Here is a 13,997-nt window from a genome sequence, read left to right as displayed (position 1 = left end):
CAGTGAGTTCCATGGAGCACCCCATTCTGCTCCCTCACGATGTGTAATGACTGCTGAGGTCACTGATACGGAGTACCTGGCAGTAGGTGGCAGCACAATGCACCTAATATGAAAAACATATGTTTTTGGGGCTGTCCGTATACTTTTGATTGTGTAGTGTATGTCAAAATCATATGTGTCACTAATATATACAATGTATAATGCTTCCATTCTAAACACTTGAAAATAGACTAAGGCCACAATTGTGCATTTCTACATGAAATAAAGGGAATGGCAGCTGAAGGTATCATGTAATCATTAAAAAAAATTGTTGCAGCTGCAGACCCTATCGCATTAAAAATTATGAATTGAAAGTGATTTATGTTATTGGTAACAGTATAGGAGTACTTTTGTTAGTAGCTAGTTTCATAGTAGAAAAAATAAAAGGCATTCATATTATGTGAGCTATAAATTGAAAGAAATGGCTTATGCAAAAGATTATGGGAACAGAGCAGGAAATCAAATGTGCAAATAGAGGACTGAATGCAAAATGGGCAAAACTAGAAGATGGCATATTGAACTGGATTCAAGGACACTGTCAAAATGGCATTTGAACTGATAAAAAAAATGATTCAAATACACCCATATAAGCTACAACTACAGTGAAACTTAAGACTTCAAGGGTGGAGTTTGTTGGTGCTACAGGTTCATGAAGCATCATGGACTTAGCATGCAAACCAAAACCAATATAGCTCAGAAAATGCCACAAGAGTATGACGAGAAAATATTGTCTTTCCATTACCTTATTATTCAACATTGAAAGAAAAACAGTGTGGAACTAAGCCAAATAACGTATATTGACAAAACTCCTCTGACATTTAATGTGCCGAGTAACAGAAATGTTGTCATGGAAGGTGGTAAAACAGAAAATATGAAGAAAAGTGGACATGAAAAAATGCCCTACACCATTGTCTTTTTGTGTTGTGCTGATGGTACTATGCTTAATCCAGTGATCTTTTTCAAGTACAAAACAATGCCAAAACCTTCTGAAATACTGGCGGGTGTTGTTTTGCACATAGACGATAAGGGTTGAGTGGATTAGGCTGGTATGAAATTATGGATTAACAGAGTGTGAGAGAAAAGGAAAGGTGCTTCATGAGTTTAGTAGTTATTTGAAAAATTCTGTGAAAGAGAAATTGAGACAGGGAAATACAGAGCTTGCTGTTATTCTTTGAGGACATACTTCACAATTGCCACCTCTTGATCTCTCGATAAATAAACCATTTAAAGTGCGTATGAGAGAGGAATGGAACAAATGGATGATGGATGAAATCCAACACGAATTCACACCGTAGGGAGCTTTAAAACAACCTACAATCAAACAAGTGTATCAGTGGATAAAACAGTTGTGGTCTAGGGTAGAGATGACTTTATCGTTAAATCTTTCAAGAAGTGTGCCATAAGTAATGCTGTCAGTGTTAGTGAAGACCATCTTATATATGAAGATGTCAACATCGAGAAAGAGGAGGAGGAGGAGGAGGAGGAGGAGGAAGAAGAAGAAGAAGAAGAAGAAGAAGAAAGTTCATATGACGATTTTCAGGGATTTTACAAGTCAGTTCGGTTTTTTAAACTAAGAACTTTTTTTTTAGTCTTTCTTTGCAGTCTGATAATAAAAATGGTAAAAATGTTATTTTTAAAAGAAGCTACTTAAAAATTAAGGTGCATCTTATAATCTGTAGTGTCTTATAGCGCATAAAATACAGTATTGTGAAGGTGCAAAGTTCTGAGCCTGCAGTGAGTTTTTGGTAAAAAACACAGTCCTGAGTCCTATTTTAGGTCAATGCACTGTGCACAATGAGTTTCCAGTGAATGAATTGCACCTGTAAAGTGTGAAGTTGATAGTATGAAAAAATACACATCTGCACCTGCCATAATGTCTCCAAGGACAAACAATTTTTCAGCCTTCATTTACTTTAGACATGGCTCTAGGTGGAAATCAGAGGAGATCAAATGTGCTGAATAGAGTGGACATTCCAACAATTGATAATTCAGATCCCTTAGAGAAATTCAGTAATTATGAACTGTAGGACAGGATTTAGGTGGGAATGTTTAACTGGGGGCTGTGCAAGTGTGGGCTCTTAAATGACTATAATTTCATCTTATTAACAGTATGAATCATACATTTACCAAGAGCGCATGCTTAAGATAAAACAGACCTGGAGTTAGTGTTCAGTTTTCCAAATGCCCTAGTGTCCGACATAATGATAAATTCAGTAAAATAAAATCTTGTCCCATGATAATAATAAAGCCTTAGTGGGGCATCAATGAATACACAGTCACAAAATTTTAGGCATATATATATATGATATCATTATAATAGAAGGAAACATTCCACGTGGGAAAAATTATATATAAAAACAAAGATGAGGTGACTTACCGAACGAAAGCGCTGGCAGGTCGATAGACACACAAACAAACACAAACATACACACAAAATTTAAGCTTTCGCAACAAACTGTTGCCTCATCAGGAAAGGGAAGGAGAGGGGAAGACGAAAGGAAGTGGGTTTTAAGGGAGAGGGTAAGGAGTCATTCCAATCCCGGGAGCGGAAAGACTTACCTTAGGGGGAAAAAAGGACAGGTATACACTCGCACACACCCACATATCCATCCACACATATACAGACACAAGCAGACATATTTAAAGACAAACTCTTTGTCTTTAAATCCACAAGCTTGTGTCTGTATGTGTGGATGGATATGTGCGTGTGTGCGAGTGTATACCTGTCCTTTTTTCTCCCTAAGGTAAGTCTTTCCGCTCCTGGGATTGGAATGACTCCTTACCCTCTCCCTTAAAACCCACTTCCTTTCGTCTTCCCCTCTCCTTCCCTCTTTCCTGATGAGGCAACAGTTTGTTGCGAAAGCTTAAATTTTGTGTGTATGTTTGTGTTTGTTTGTGTGTCTATCGACCTGCCAGCGCTTTCGTTCGGTAAGTCACCTCATCTTTGTTTTTTTATATATATATATAAATCACATGCAGTATAAATACTTTGCATTACTGAGAATAACTCATCAAAAGAGGCATTCTCTTCTCAACAAGCCGCCACAAGGACACTCCACTACAGCCAACACATTAAGCTAACACGGAGAGACAACGAAGACAACCTACACAGTCAACAGTGACACAATAACCAAATGTGCATAAATTATCAAGGAATGTAGAATGACAACTTGAATCATTAAAAGCTCCACCAAAGTACACTTCTGTAGATAATTCACTACTTCAGAATATTCAGGCCCCACACTGCCTCATCATGGATCATGAAAATAAAATACACTTATGCCAGACACTGATCTTCAAATTACAGGCCCAGTAGTGGCCCTGCCATGTTACATCAATTAAGAATCTTGCCAATACACAAATGCCACCATAGACTCATACGTCAACACAATATAATGGCACAAGTTGTTTTATGCACAGCCTTGCCTTATTATGATGGAAAGCTTTCTTCTGCAGACACTTCCTGACCCCCAGTCCTCTGGACATACAGAGGCATACTCCATGTGCTGCTCCAGTCAAATGATGTCTGCAGTTAACAGCATGCCACATACTGTGTTGACAATCTTCAGTCCCACTGTCTTACTGTCTCCATGCTATCTCCTCCGTCTCCAGGTGACACAGTTGAGCTTCCTCCCAGACGTGTTTGCTTTTGTTGGTTGATTCCAATTCCCCCTTTAAAGTGAAATGTATTTACTGTGGCAACTCCATGGTACAGCCATATTGATGCAAAATAAGTTCAACTGGTGCACCAAGCATGGTCCCTGATGCCACACTGCAGCCTCGTCAGCCACAACCCGTGGTCCAGTGCAGGCCCCCAGTTCAAGCTGCTGCTCCAGTTCAGTATTTCCAACCCTGCTCCACTGTGCCTGCCTCACCTGATGGTGAAAGTGGCTGCAAGTTCTTAGAATACCCAGAACCGTGCTCCCAGCATCATTTCCCAGAATCTGTCCTGCTGATGCAAAACGCGGTTTGCCTGACATGCCATTCCTGGTCCCCAATGCTGCACCAAACGCTTGTCTTCCACAGAAGATGGTCTTCACAACTGGCTTCCTAATGCTGTCCTGTCCTTCAGACTGTCCATTGTCCTGCCACACCACCACAACTAACCTCATTGTGTCCACTGAACTCACATAAGTGCATGCCCCAGTGGCGGTAGAGATAAAAGAGTTGTTCTGTTGTCACCATTAAGTGGGGATGGAAAACAGGTATGCTGTAAGGTTGCCTCAAAGTCTTCAACCATCACAGGAAGAGTGCCAAATGGGACTCTCTCTTGAATATCTGTGGTGCTACCTCAAGGAAGGGAATAAGTTTGTGTCTCAAGTGGTCACTGGAGACGAGTCATGGTGTTATGACATCAAACCTGAGTCAAAATGATGAAGTCTCCAAGAGAACCATGGAACATCACTACCAACCAAGAAATTCAAACCCTTCCACACAAGTTTGCGATAGATTACTCTCATCTTATTCCTTGACCAAAAGGCCACCTTCTTATTGGCTTCTGCAGCATGGGTCAATGACGAAGACTCAGCGATACTCACGAACCTTGACTGCCCTTTGCAAGCCAATCAAATCAAAATGATTGGGGCAGCTCCACAATAGGTTCATGCTGCTCCACGACAATGCAAGATCCTTTCAGCAAACACAGTTAAGGAGGTCTTGCAGACAGTCAAATGGGAGGACCGCAGTCACCCTACGTAGGCTCTGGACCTGTCTTCCTTTGGTTATGCCATTTTTGATGAGCTTAAGAATGCTCTGAGAGGAAAATTATTTACCTTAGAAGAGGATGTGAGGCAGTATGTACAGAACTGGATTTCAATTTTATGAGATGATCATTCACTGTCTTGTTGCCATGGGAAAAGTGCCTCAACAGTGTTCCAATACATTTGAAGTAAAGTTAGAAGTTCCTGTTTACAGACCTGTGGCACTTTGTAATTTCCATCACGATTATTTCATACACATTCTTTTCTTTTAGTGTTCATAATACCGTTGATAAAATTTCTGGTGCTGATAGACTTATACTATATTAATAAGCCGAAACATTATGACTACTGCCAACAGTGACGTTAGATGCCCCCTGGTGGCATTGCAGACACATGACATGGCAACAACAGTTCGTAAGTGGAACAGACACAGACCGGGGATCACTTTAGTGAAGATATAGGCTTAAAATGGGGAAATCCATTGAGTTAAATGACTTTGACAAAACGAAAATCATTATTACATGAAGGCTATGAACGACTATCTTCAAAACAGGGAAGCTGGTTGAATATTCACATGCTATTGTTGTGATTATCTAAGGGAAGAGGTTGAAGGATAGTGAAACTACCACTAGGTGCTAAAAGGTTGGACGTCCATGAGTCTTCACAGAATGTGGGGTTTGGAGACTTGTCTGCTCTGTAAAGTAGGGTAGATGGTGATCTTTGGCATCTCTGCCGAAAGAGAGCAATGCTGGTACAAACACAAGTGTTTTGGAGTACACCGTTCATCGCACGTTTTTGAATGGGGAGCTCCACATTAGACAACCCCTGTGTGTTCACAGGTTGACCCAACAGCATAGTCAATTACGATTGCAGTGGGCGTGGGACCATTGGGATTCGACCATCGATCAGTGGAAATGTGCCATCTCTTTGGATGAATCGTGTTTGTGCTGCACTACGGTAGGTCTTTGAGGTGCATGGTGGCTCGAAATGTGCAGTGCACCACAGCTACAGGCATGTGTGAGCAGTATTATGTTGTAGAAGACATTCTCCCATGCTTGCATGGGGCCTGTGGTAGTAATTGAAAGAACGCTGTCCGCTGTGAACCACCTGCATCCCCTCATGCTTGATGTCTTCCCAGACAATGATGTCATCTTTGAGCTGTATAATTCTCCATTCCTTGGAGCCAGAACCGTGCTACAGTGGTTTGAGAAGCATTATAGTGAACTCACATTGACATCTCTGCAACCTAATTTGCCAGCCATAAATCCTATGGAACCCATCTGGGTCGCTATTGGGTGCCACCTTTGCATAAGCAAATCGGTGCCCCATTATTTACATGAATTACATGACCTATAAGTAAACATCTGATGCCATGTACCTCCACAAACCTACCAACAAACTGCCGGATTCCTGATTTGCAGAATCAGTGATGTATTTTGTTCCAAAGATGGACAAACTATCTATTAAGCGGGTGATCATAATGTTTTGGTTCATCAGTGTATTTTATGTGGTACATATTATTTTTTAAAAGTAGTGCTAGTTTACATATAAACACAATATCTCACAAGCAGTTCCTTATTTTTTGTTAATTGTAATCAATTTTTTTTAACATTTTTCATCTAGGACCAAACATGTCTCCAAGTAGCTGGCAGATTGTAGTGAAAGACCGTGAGAGTAGAGTTCTGGTTGCTAAGGGGCGAGATCTGTTTATACTTATCCGATCTGAGCTGCAAGCCAAACCAGTTGTAAGTATATTTTATGTTTTCAGTAAAAGTAAAATTGAGACAGAGTTCACACATCATCTTCATTGTGAATTCTGAATTATAATGTTTGTGCGCCAGGGTTCCTAAAAGTGACCCTAACACTTAAACAATTCCAGTTATAATATTCTAAGTTCATTTATGATTTAGCTGGCTTCAAACCAAAGACTTTTCTGAAAACTGCTGGTTTGAATTAGGCATGGGCCTACTGAAGGTGGTGTCCCCTAACCTTCCACTGACATGAACTGATATATGCAGCCAGTTACAGGGGGCCCTGATGTTTATTGTGGACTCCAAATCATTGTGAAACTTGGCATTTGTCACATCAACAAATCATTGGCAGAGGTGAAAAAAACAATAAATGAGAGAAAAACATCCAAAGACCAAGTGGGGATTAATGTGTAATCTGGCTATTGTCCAGTGGGCCACATACGCATCAGTGAATATACAAAAATATCTATTAATGACTGTTGGTTGGCACATAGTAACATGTAACAATAAAGAGACTTCACTAGACATTGATCAGCTACTCTTTTTCTAGTTTAAGCACTCATACTCATGACAACCAGACAACAGATGCACATTCCTATCCACACCTGTGTCAATACTGACTGTTTATGAGTGGGTGCCCAGACTGACGGGAATGGGAAGGGAAAGGAGGATTTGCAAGAATATATGGTAGGGATCATTTATACCCATGTAGTTCAAAGATCATGGAACTGGAGGGTTGAGGTTGGAGGGGGCTTGGGGCAAATGATATGGGATACTGAAGCAGCTGTTAAATCATTGGTATCTGATGTTTACAGTATAGCATGTATAGGAATTGGCTGGCATTGTCATGATAGACAACAGTTTGGTGATGGTCACTCATATCGGTGGTCTCTTGGTTGTTATCCCAAAATAGAACAGATTTCAATAATGTCAACAAGGCTGATAGATAACTTCGATACTTTCACCTGTGGCCCTATCTTTTGTGGTATGGGAAATGCCTGTGACTGGATGATAATTTTCAGAAACTTCCTGCATTCAGCCACCTCCACCTCAGAAGAACTAATATTCTTGAATGTCCTCTCCACATTTCCAACACTGTGTCAAGCTGTCTTCGAAGAAGACCTCATCTTAATCTCAAACCCATGTATAACCATGCTGGACTTCTAAAGGGCCTTCCTTCCTTCATTTGTTCGCTGTACTGGATGCATTTCTTTGCCATTCATCGTACTGACCAGGACCAACCAAAAGCACACCATAATCTTGCTTCAGACAGGTCCCACCTCCCTCTAAGCATTATCTTTCATCCCTAATGCCCAGCCCCTCACTGATAGCCTTCTAAGAATTCCTCACCTTCAACTTTGAAACTTTCCTTTGCCATATTCCTTCCCAGTAAGCTCAACATCACAACAATGGAATGAACAGCTATCCATAATCATAAAATCAGGCATGATCATATTGTTCTTTCAGCAGACAAGGGCTTCACCGCTTTACTCATGCATCAATGACTTTTTGTCTGAAGGTATCCGCCACCTTGCTAATACTTACAAGCTTTACCATTATAGTCCATTGCACAAGTCCTACTTGACATCTCACAGCTCCTTCATACACAAGGTCCATCCCAAAAGCTGTCACAATAATCCATGTTCTTCCTCTCACCAGAAACATCCTGTACACTCACATTTTACCTGCAGCAGCCATAGCTTGACAAACATAATTTCACTGGTTTCCTTAGTGGTTCCGCCATTGTGACCGTTACAGTACTGTCACCGAAAGAACCTCTTTTTCCTCATTGATCTCCGAGCAGGTGTCTGGTGTCCTTTCTCACACTCAAGACAGTCTTCCTGCACTGACTTTCCACAGCTCTTTTCCATTGCAATCAGGCTCCTGCTAGATCCTCATATACCAACATCCTCTGTGCCCACAACCATGCTGTAGTAGAAAACTTTATTTTCCAGAGCCCTCCTTGTACTAAAACCACCACCTTCTTCCTAATGCTGTTGGCCAACCTCATTATGAGCTGTAGTTATTTCCGCGTTGATGCCCTGATATACCTACAAGTCTGTAGGACTTCCATGGTTACCAGCATGGTACCATCTTATGATAACTCCAAACCAACCCACAGCAAGAGGAATCTGTCACATCAACTCTACTCTGAACAAACCTTGTCCAGTTTAATTCAGGAATGACACTGTCTGTTTTTATTTTTATTTTATTTTTTTCCAGAGACTCATCAGCTACTCCCAATCCACTTCAGTTGATCCTACTCAAGTCATCAAGTTATCTTCCTAACTGATAGCCACATATCAGGTACCTCATGAAAACATCTGTCCATATAACACACAACAGTCAGGAAGGTACCCAAAGGCACCACTCTAGCAGTGGGTTGCAAAAATTATACATATGTGCCAATGATCTTGTCAGATGGTCAAAAACCTGCTCAACTAATCCAGAAACATATTTCCGGTGTCATTTCATCCTGTGTTATCAACAAATCTACCTCCAGCCATGCCCAGAATTGAAGGGTTTCCTGCTTGATATCATCATCACCCAAGGCAGTATTCTGTTGCCCACCCATCTACACAGTGTCCTAGGCCATACCTATCTCAACCATGCTCCCAATCCTACATCTCATTATCCTGTGAACAAACCAGGAGCAAGATCTGTTCTGTACAGCCACCTACAGCTTCCTATTGTCATACAGTCACAGGTATTTTCTATCCTGTAAAAGGTAGGACCACATGTGGCAGCAATGGTATTTTATTTTAAATTGAGGGTCACCACTGCCGAACTTCCACATTTTGAAAGAAATAATTTCCACTAGCTGTAGAATACTTTTTATCAAAAGTCATGACCTGTTTCGTGCCCTTAAAAGATGCATCCTCAGGTAATAAAAATTATTTTTAACAGTTCATCACCAAAGTAACTGCCTTAGAGCCACTCCCCATCATTCACATCATGCTGTAAACAAATAGTGCCCTAAAAGCAGAAGTCCTTACTTAAGACAAAGGGGATAGCAGAACCATGCTGCCATAAGCAGGAAGGTTATTGAGCTGCAGCAGGCAAGGCAGCAGTGACCACTATGCAATGGGGAAGGAGTTTAATGTAAACATCTTCTCCATCGCATAGCGGTCAGCACTGTCTTGCCTGCTGCGGCTCAGTCAACTTCCAGCTTGTCGTGGTTCTGCTGTCTCCTTCATTTTCAATAAGGACTACTGCTTTTAGCGTGTTAATTGTTTACAACATGTTGCGAACGAGGGGGAGTGGCTCTAAGACAGGTACCTTTTGGTCATGACTTGTTAAAAATAATTTTTATCACCTTAGGATGTGTCTTCTAGGTGCTGCGAAACCAGTCATGGCTCTTAATAAAAAGTATTCCACAGCCAGTGCGGATTATTTTTCTTTCAAAAAGCAATGGTATTACAAATCAGCTGTAGTGAAATTAATGTGTAGCACTATATGTTCAGGGATTACAACTAATTAACTGTCCATCAACATAATTGGATACTTACAGCATCTAAATACAAATTCTGCTATCCAGCTGCTGAACACACTGCACACAATACCAATGACTTGAACAGCTGCTGCAGTGGACATGCTTTTTCCCCTCCAATATCAGCTTTTGCGAACTTTGCAGGTCAGTACTGTCATTCCTACATGCCCCCTGTTTATCAGCATCTCTAACATAAACCTCTGTACTTCTGTTAATGCTTTACCCTTTCCTCACACTTTCCTTTGCCATAATTTTCCACACCGTTCCTCTCCTGCCCAAACCCCTACCCCCTATGCTATCCCACACCTTCCCTTTCCTTACAGTATTTTGTGACATTCTCTTGCTACTCATTACCTCCCCACCTACTTCCAGAAACCATACTCCTTTCCTCCCCATCCCTACCCCGTCCCATGAGCCTGAGCCATCTCTCATATGCGGTGGGTGTCACTGAGGCAAAATGAAAGACTGTTTGGTTGTCTGTGTGGTTGTGAAATAAATGTGGCATCATAAATATGAAGCAGTAAATTCATTGTAGGCCAAGGAGGACATTTCATGGTAAGGAAACCTGTCACAGTCTAAGTCCAAACATGAGCCTAGTGACAATGGGTGCAAAGACCAAAGAGCAACACAAACACAGTCAGAGGATAACACAGTTTATTATAAAGGGTACACTAGTATTGCTGTAAGGTGTTGCGACACTTATACACCAAAGTGCCTTGCAGGAGGCTTTGGCTGGCCTTCCCTCAACCCAGGTGACTAACTCACACAATTTGCAGCCATACACATCATGCTTCGTGGCTTGCAGAACACTGTAGTAGTTACTTGCCAATATCCTGCAGTGCTAGAAAATTCCTTCCTCCTGCTACCAGCCCATAGAACGAAATGAGCCATGCTGATGTGGAATAGGACACCTGGCATGTAATGTAACAGTGCTGTTGGCACTGTGTGGTGTGGATGGGCTTGCAGTTGTGGGTGGTTGAGTGTTATTTGCTTTGAACCATTCCTTGAAGATGGAAGGCAGAGAAGATGCTAGCCAATGTGCTCCCTGAGGTGAGCACACTTTTCTCGGTTGGGATATTGAAAGAGCCAGTCGGTAGTTGTCGAATAGTGGTTGCTGGGTGCTTCTGGGACTCGGGAGGCAACAGCAGATGTGGTGGTCTATGGAACTGCTTCGTGAGAGCTGGTGACACCTGAGTGCCACATATTGTAGCAGTAAGAGAGATTGACGATGCGTTTTCCATATCAGTTTGCAGTGAGGCTATTAAATAACATGCAAAAAGCCTGCAGATTATGTTTTCAGTAACTCTGTTTTTGAAACTTCCATGCTGTGCTGACCTAAAACCAGAACCTTGCCTTTCTTGGAAAATGCTCTTCCTGTTTGAACTAGCCAGTGATTACACGCAACCTCCAATCACAGTAGAAATTCATTCTGGAAACAAGCTCTAGGTTGAGGCTTACCCATTTCTCTGTGATATCCTTTCTATCAGAACTGCTAGACAAAGAAAAAATGTGAGAGAGCTTCTTTAGTTTGGAGAGTAGGGGAAAGGTGCAAGCAGAATTGTGAGAGCAGATCATGAATTGCACCTGAATATTTAAATTGGTAAGAACATTGTCGTCGGCTAGCTGACTTCATTCTGGCAGAAATTTTAATCTCAAAGAAGTCTGATAACAGCACCCTCTTTTCTATAAAGTGAAAGATTCAATGTGGAACTCTATTTTTGTCATTGTTGCAAATTGTAATAATTTTTACAGAGTGTTAAAAAGGCATTGCACAAGTAGAGGAAGATAGCTACTTTATAAAAGTAGCAGAAAGTGCCCACCATTGTGTAATTCTCATCATAGGATATGATGTTTGCATATTCTTAAATACAGTTTGTAACCTATGAACATTTCTGAGGAAATGCAACAACACATCTTGAATTTCTTAGTGCAGTTCAGTAATAGTGTATGGGTGAGTTTTGCAAGTAGGATCCTTAATTTATCCCCACAAGAAAATAGTCAGGTGGGTTTAAATCAGAAGACTGAGAGGACCACAGTCCCTTCTTAATCACTTGTCCATGGAAACATTGCTTGAAAGAGTCATGGTGTTGTTGACTGTATGAGCTGTAGCATTGTCATTTTATAGCAGTTTGGTCTTCATAGTCAGTGTTTACAAATTGTTGCACTTTCTTATGTAATGCTCAGTTGTTCATTGCTGTCCCATGAAAGAATGATGAAAATTTGGCAATAAACAACAACAACAACAAACATTTTTGTTGTTTTCAAGCTGTAATTTGATTTATCCTAACATTCACATAACTTATTAAATGAGGAAAGACAACAGTGTTGACTAAAGATGTAATAAACAACAGATTCATGGTAACCACCAGAACAGGAATGGGACAGAGATAAGTGTCCTTGATGTAGATAGATGGGCTGCAGGCACAGGCAATAAGCTGAAGATCTTGGTCAAAAAGTGAACTATTTTTAACTGTGACCATAAGGACTGTGCAACATGTGTGTGTGTGTGTGTGTGTGTGTGTGTGTGTGTGTGTGAAGGGGATAAAATTTGCTACAGCCATAAAATTCCATTAGCTATAGTTACCTTTTGGGTGTTGCTAAAGGGTGGCGACCTCACGGAGCTCAGCTTCTAGTGGCTAATTTCAGATTTGACAAACTTGATATTCCTTTGCTGGGGACTGATCCTGTATTACCAAAGGTTTGGACAAGCCATCTTGACTAATATTATTTGCGATGGTAAAATATTGTGCCTTGAATAGCGTAATCTACTGTCTGATCTGTCTGTCTGTCTGTCTGTCTGTCTGTCTGGTCTGTGAGGATAATTGCAAACTGTATGAAGAAGCAGTAGTAGTCTCCCCCTCATGATGCACTATGTGCCAATGGGAATGACAGCTTCACCATGAAAGCACTCTTGGCAGGCAGTCTGTTGAACAAGTGCTGCGCCACCGGACTTGCTTTGATGTGTGGGCCTCTGCTGGAGTCACTTTTTGTACTCGTAGTTCCTCATGTGAAGAAAACGATTTCCAATCTTTTGTGGGAAAACACCCACTACTGGATATGTATGGCATCTGAGAGCAGTAACACTCACTCTAAAAGGAGACCAGCTGGAGAGGAGAGCCAGACAGATACTACTTTCCTATATACAAGAGCTAGTGAGACAGTGAGAAGAATTCTCAAAGTCTTTAAATTGTTCCACCAAGCCAATGGTTATCGAAGATACTGTCAACAGGATTTAAATCCAGAATGCAACACGTCCTATTAATACTGTAACAAGGAACTGTGTTGTCTGGATCGGCAATTAGACATTTTTCAGAGCATAGCACGGATTTTTACTTGCGATACGGCTACCCTCAGTCAGGATGTAGCTTTCCATTATATTTGAAGGCTCACTGAGTGGAGCTGTTGTAAAGTCAGAGTTTTGCCAATGATATATATAAATGCCCTCTGTCAGTGCTGGGGCTGGATTTGGTTTGGTGTGCGAAACTTAATGTGGCACAAAGTCATTACAAAATTCATAAAGGCATGTTGCACCTCTCCACAAATACCAAGGAAACCTTTGCTGTTATTTGTAATTTCATATATGAAGCAAAGAAGGGAATCTGAAAGGTGGGAGGAATATTTAGTAGGGCTCTACATCATCAATGAGTTTTAAACCATGTTATAGGAAGGGAAGAGAATGTAGATGAAGACGAGATGAGAGATATGATCTGCAACAAGAATTTGACAGAGCACTGAAAGAGCTAAGTCAGAATGGACCCCTGGAGTAGATGAGATTCCTTCATAATTATTGAGATTTTTGGGAGAGCCAGCCATGACAAAACTATTCCACCTGTTGTATAAGATATACGAAACAGGCAAAATACCCTCAGACTTAAAGAAGTTCAATAATTCCAATTTCTAAGAAAGCAGGCACTAACAGGTATAGCATATTACTGAATTATCAGTTTAATAAGTCATTGTTGCAAAATGCTTACCCAAATTAATTACAGGAGGATGAATAAACTTGTAGTAGCTGAC

General features: G+C 41.0%; 1 protein-coding gene across 2 annotated transcripts in view; it reads left to right on the top strand.

Moving 5' to 3' along the window:
- The window catches only part of LOC124802912 (vacuolar protein sorting-associated protein 16 homolog), a 202,616-nt gene that overhangs the window by 64,627 nt on the left and 123,992 nt on the right, over positions 1–13,997 (top strand). For both annotated transcript variants that reach the window (XM_047263982.1, XM_047263981.1), the window contains exon 4: positions 6,363–6,484. In XM_047263982.1, coding sequence (XP_047119938.1) covers positions 6,363–6,484 — 122 coding nt within the window. The remainder of the gene's footprint in view (positions 1–6,362; positions 6,485–13,997) is intronic.

This window comes from Schistocerca piceifrons, chromosome 6, assembly GCF_021461385.2.
Source record: "Schistocerca piceifrons isolate TAMUIC-IGC-003096 chromosome 6, iqSchPice1.1, whole genome shotgun sequence".
In the NCBI taxonomy this organism is placed as follows: domain Eukaryota; kingdom Metazoa; phylum Arthropoda; class Insecta; order Orthoptera; family Acrididae; genus Schistocerca; species Schistocerca piceifrons.
Note: the sequence above shows the minus strand (reverse complement) of the source record. Positions and strands in the feature narration are given on the sequence as shown.